Here is a 5,721-nt window from a genome sequence, read left to right on the forward strand (position 1 = left end):
GGTCACCAAGGCAGCCACGGGCTGGGCCACGGGGGCCCGAGCACCCACAGGCGCCCGTGCACCTGGGCCCCGGGGCCCACGTGGCTTGATCCCAGGACCCCAGCCACTGCCCCGGGGACCCCCACACTGACCTGCACCTGGCTCTGGGCGACAGCGACCCTCTTGCGGAACTCTTGGAGCTGGGACCGCTCGCCGGCGTCCTGGGGCTCCCGGCCCTCCAGCTCCCGCAGCTGCCTCTGGCTTTCGCTCAGCTCGGCCCGCACCCGCTCTGCCTCCTGCTCCAGCTCCCGGATGTGCTGGCTGTGCTGGCGGTTCAGGGCCTGGGCCGCCTTCCCTGGAAGGAAGGGGGGGGGTCATCAGCACAGGCGGTGCCTCTCCCCCACGGGGACCATCTCCTGCTGGAGGAGGCGCTCCGGACCTCTGCCAGCCATGCTCACCGCGTGGGTTTTGCCAAGCCTGGTACTGTGATTTACTCACCAGATTTTCCTTTCAATCACTCCCTTTTTAAGTTAGAATTAGCCTTCTGCATAGCAGTGACCCACAGAAACTATGGGTCAAGCTGGCTTTAATTTTTTTAATGTTTATTTTTATGAGAAAGAGAGAGAGAGAGAATGCACGTGCGTGTGCACGGGGGGGTGAGGGGGCAGAGAGAGACAGAGGCTCCCAGCAGGCTCCACACCGTCAGCACAGAGCCTGACTCGGGACGCAAACTCCCGAGACGTGAGATCACGATCTGAGCCGAGATCAAGAGTCAGAAGCTCCATCAGCTGAGCCACCCAGGCCACCCCTAAACTGGCTTTATTTTTACCTGATACCAACTAGCGAACACACAGGTTGGGCCTGCATATAATTAAGCCTCTAGAACTAACTCCCATTTGCAGGAAATCTGGAGAACAGAGAAACGAGGTGAGTAACTCCGCGAGGAAGCAAACGAGCGAGTCCTGAACACGAGGGGGTTAGGGCATGCCGCAAGGCCGTGAGGAGGCAGGAGAGAGACACCTAACGAGCACGGCGTGTGGAACACGTGTGGGGCTGGGCTCCAGCAAGCCAGCTCTGCCGAAGAACTGAGGGAACGGGCTTGTCCTCTGGACACGAAGGTGACATCAAGCTTCGTTAGACGTGCTCATGGCATTTCGGGTAAAGTGTCCAGAAAGAGGCATCCTGAAAGGTGTGGGGGTGAGCTGGCAAGATGCCTCGGATTTGCTTCAAAACACTTCAGCCAAGACAAAAGAGAGAAATGGAAGGGATGCGGAAGAACCTCGTAACGCTAAATCCGAGTGATGGGCGCACGGGGCCCTGCTCTGCCAGCCTTCCTCCTCCTCTGCCTGAAATTCTTCATGATGCATATGTTTTAATGTTTATTTTTGAGGGAGACAGAGAGCACGAGCAGAGGAGGGGCAGAGAGAAAGAGAGAGAGAGGAAGACTCAGAATCCAAAGCAGGTGCTGAGCTGTCAGCAGAGCGCCCGACGTGGGGCTCGAACCCACGAACCGTGAGATCATGACCTGAGTTGTAGCCGGATACTCAACTGACGGAGCCACCCAGGCGCTCCTTCCTGATGTATTGTGTAATAAATACATAACCCTTCAAATAAAAAGGCTCAGCTGGTCACTACTGCAGATCGTCCCCTGCCTCTTTACGTGCGTCCCCAGTAGCAAATGTAGCATGATTTGGGGACACCATTTGCACCCTAGGAGTAAAAGATTCTGTGCCCAGCGCAGTAACTAACACAGCAGGCAGCTGTTAAGCACAACTACCGCTACCACCAACAGGACGCTTCCCGAGAACCAGTCTAAGTGCTTCCGCTGAATTAAGTCACTTCAACCGCCCAAAAAGCAGGTGCAATTACTACCCCACTTTACAGAGAAGAAAACGGAGTCACAGAAAGGCTAATCTACTTGCTAAAGGTCATACAGCTGCAAGAGGCCGAGTTGGTCACCGCACTAAGCCATCTGCTCCCCGCCCCCAACCACCCTCAGGCGGGAGGCCACCCGAAAGCCCATCACCTCACCTGTGCGGACCAGCTCGCCAATGAGCTCCTCCTTCATGCGGATGTTGATGGCCAGCTCCCGGATCTTCTGTTGCGCTTGGGCCAGACGCCACTCAGAGGCCGTGGCAGCTGGGGTCTGGCGGGGTCGAGCCAGGGCCTTGCTCCCACCAACTCCTGTAATAAGCCCACTGTCAAGGCCACGGCCCCAAGGAACAGTGTGGGGGGGGGGGTGGAGGAGGGGGGAAGGCACGCCCCGGGCAGGGGCAGCGAGGGATGATGTGTGCACCGTCTAGGACAGCCACTCTGGGACCGTGGAGGGGAAGGTCAGAGCCCTCTCTGCACCTGAGGCAGCTCACCTCTGGGCCCCGGGATGGCTGTACCCAGTTCTTCAAGGTGAAGCTCTGGGCCCTTGCCGTCGCGTGGGCTCCCTGGGCGGGCCCCCACACTCTGGCTCCACTTGCTGATGCCGTTTCTGGAAGACAGAGGCAGGAGTCTGTACCCCTCCTAGCCAGAGGGAGGAGAAGCCCCTGGGCCTTCTATCTGCTCAGGGTCAATGGAACCTCAGGGCGTCGGTCTGGCAGAACTAAGGCCAAGGGGCTGGGCTCAGGGGGCGACAGACTGCTGGGCGCCACTGAAGGCGCAGTGAAGGCTGGGAACCAGGAGGAGGCCGGAGCCGCCCCCCCCAGCATACTCACCCCACTGGTTCCCAGCCCGAAGTCCCCATCTGCTCTTCCCGGTGGGCCGGGGCAACGAGGTGAGGGCCCCTGAGACCGCAGTGGGATCCCAGCCTGGGCCCCGAGGTGAGCGGGGCGGGGAGCACTCACCTGCGCAGGTGCAAGGGCCGCAGGGGCGGCTGCCCCTCCTCCCGCTCCTCCTCCCGCTCCTCCTCCTCGGACGCAGCTGAAGAGCAGCTTCCGGGCCTGTCAGCCTCTGCCAGCAGCCTGGCTCCAGCCTCTCTCCCATCCGTCACCTGGTTGGGGAGGCGCCAGAGTTTCAGGACAGGAAGCCCCCAGGGCACCGTCCACCAGCCGTTGCCCATCAGCAATCTTTGCCCGGCCCTGTGCCCGGTCCTGCCTGCCCTCCTCACAGCCCCGCCATCCCAAGTCAGAGGAGGAGCTTCCTCCTAAGCCCCCACCGGCCCCTCTCCTGTGGCTCCCACAGCACCTCGGACTCCATGGGTGACAATTTGCCCCATCTTTGTATATAGGTCATCTGCACCCAAGTCTTTTTTTTTTTTAATGTTTTTTCTTTATTTCTGAGAGAGAGAGAGAGCGCGAGAGAGCGAGCAGCGGAGGAGCAGAGAGGGAGACACAGAATCAGAAGCAGGCTCCAGGCTCAGGACTGTCAGCACAGAGCCCGACACGGGGCTCGAACCCACGAACCGCGAGATCATGACCTGAGCCGAAGTCGGACGCTTAACCGACTGAGCCACCCAGGCGTCCCCCGCCCTTTTTTTAATGTTTGATTTAGAGAGAGAGAGAGAGCGCGAGAGAGCGAGCAGCGGAGGAGCAGAGAGGGAGACACAGAATCTGAAGCAGGCTCCAGGCTCGGGACTGTCAGCACAGAGCGGGACACAGGGCCCGAATCCACAAACAACATGACCATGACCTGAGCCGAAGTCAGAAGCTTAACTGACTGAGCCACCCAGGCGCTCCCATCTGCACCCAAGTCTTAGCTCACCAGCAGCGCCCTGCCAGCGTGGTGGGTGTATCACAGACCCTGTCAAACTCACGCCCTCCCTCCTCAATGCCTTAGGCTTTTACACCTGAGATGACCCAGAGCTTTCGGGAAGAAAGAACTTCCTCTGTAACCGCCTCGCTCCAAAACTCTCTAGCCAGCCCAGGGACGCCCAGTGGTACCAGACCCTTCTGAGCGGCCCTACGGAGTCACCTATATTTTGGCCCTGTCTCTCGGAGCACTGGAAAAGGGCATCTCACAGCTGGTCCCAGGAAAGCCTGGGGGGAGGGGTGCATCCCCCGCCCGAGCCTGTCCAACAGACACCCGGGCTCACCACCGCCTCACCTCTCCCCAATTCTCAGGGCCAACTTCATCCCCAGGAAGGCAGACGGCGGGCACCATGCCTAGCACGTGGCTGTAGGCACCGCCGAGCGGGGCTGTGTGAGGCCGGGGTGCAAAGGAGCCGGGAGGCAGGCCCTGTAGGAGCCCTGGGGTCCCCCAGCCAGGCCGCACCAGTTCGAGCCGCAGCCGAAGCTCGGCCATCTCCTGCTGCTGCTCCCGAAGCCGGTCGCTCTGGAAGACAAGTTTCAGGTGCTGATGGGGGGTGGGCGTGGAGAGGGTGCAGGGGTGCTGACGGGCAGAAGTGGCGGCAGCTGAAGACCAGGGGCCGCCCCACCCTCTCTTGGCTAAAACTGAGAAGGGCCAGATACCTCTGACCACCTCTTGGTGCCCCGCCCCCTGCCGCCAATGCGCGCGCGCGCACACACTCACTCACTCACTGGTTGTTCGGGGTCAAGCTCTCACCCCACCCCCACTAGCTCCAGGTCAGTCCTCCGCCTTCATACCAAACACGGCCGCCAGAGGGCGCCAGAAGCAACGCTGACCCTGTTACCCTGGGACAACAGGGACCCGTCCCACCTCTCATCCAGGTTCACGGCCATCACGCACAACCACCGGCACCATTCTCTTCCTCACCTCCACGCTTTTGCTCCGTTGTGCCTCCCCCATCTTGGCCCCCTGCCCGAAGCCCACCGCGGCCAACTCCCTCTCCTCCCGGGAGACTTAGCTCAAGTTCACCTGGAGGAAGCCTGCTCCCACCTGCAGCTTGTACTGCTCCATTGCGTCCTCCAGTGCCGCCAGGAAGTCTCGGTTCTCCTCCTCCAGGCGGGCCACCTGGCTCTGCAGGGCGAGCAACTGCAGTGCCCCCTCATCTTCCTATGGGGCAAGGAGAGAGGCTTCAGGCGCCGGAGCTGGCAAGCCTGCGGGTCTCGGGGGCGCCCCAGCCCTCTCCCTGCCCTGCTAAGCGTTCCTCCCCTAGCCCAGCTTGCTACGCTGCCGCAAGCCCTGCCTGCGATGGGGGCTCCAGAGCCCACCCGGCCCCTCTGCAAGCTATTTGGGCCATCTCTTGAATTATTAATTATCCTTTTGCTAATAATAACGGCACCGCTGGGGGCGCCTGGGTGGCTCAGTCGGTTAAGCGTTCGATTTCGGCTCAGGTCATGATCTCACGGTTCGTGGGTTCGAGCCCCGCCTCGGGCTCTGTGCTGACAGCTCAGAGCCTGGAGCCTGTTTCAGAGTCTGTATCTCCCTCTCTCTCTGACCCTCCCCTGCTCACGCTGTCTCTCTCTCTCTCTCTCAGAAATAAATAAAAATAAAAAATAATAATAACGGCACCGCTATTATTAGGAACAACCTACTGAGGCTCCACCAGCCTGCCGTGCTAGGCACTTGGTACACCTTCGGCCCTTACATCATCCCCACGTTATCCCTCTTTCACAGAGAGAGACCATCGCGGGAGGATAAGGAACGTGATCAAGGTCATCAGAATTTGCCCCTGAATCCGGAATGTGCTCCGCTGATGGACAAGGGGCAGGGGCACCGCTGGCTGCGCGAAGGCGTCTCCCTTCCCCGCTCCCTCCCTCCCCGGGGCCACACCTGGCCCTTGGCCACCTTCGGCCCGCCGGGCGCCTGCGCGGCCTGCTCCTCGGCGGGGGCGCTCTCGATGCCGCTGTCGGGCCCGGAGGCGGAGCTCAGGGCGCTGCGCTCGCCCTCGAC

At 60.8% G+C, this 5,721-nt stretch overlaps 1 protein-coding gene across 1 annotated transcript in view; it reads right to left on the reverse strand.

The window, feature by feature from the left end:
- The window catches only part of KIF7 (kinesin family member 7), a 22,250-nt gene that overhangs the window by 13,471 nt on the left and 3,058 nt on the right, over window positions 1–5,721 (reverse strand). The window contains 7 exon segments of the mRNA XM_077774257.1: window positions 132–334; window positions 2,011–2,163; window positions 2,346–2,461; window positions 2,814–2,959; window positions 4,012–4,239; window positions 4,765–4,881; window positions 5,602–5,715. Of these exon segments, the coding sequence (XP_077630383.1) occupies window positions 132–334; window positions 2,011–2,163; window positions 2,346–2,461; window positions 2,814–2,959; window positions 4,012–4,239; window positions 4,765–4,881; window positions 5,602–5,715 (1,077 nt within the window).

This window comes from Crocuta crocuta, unplaced genomic scaffold (genome assembly GCF_008692635.1).
Source record: "Crocuta crocuta isolate KB4526 unplaced genomic scaffold, BGI_CrCroc_1.0 scaffold7, whole genome shotgun sequence".
Lineage (NCBI taxonomy): Eukaryota > Metazoa > Chordata > Mammalia > Carnivora > Hyaenidae > Crocuta > Crocuta crocuta.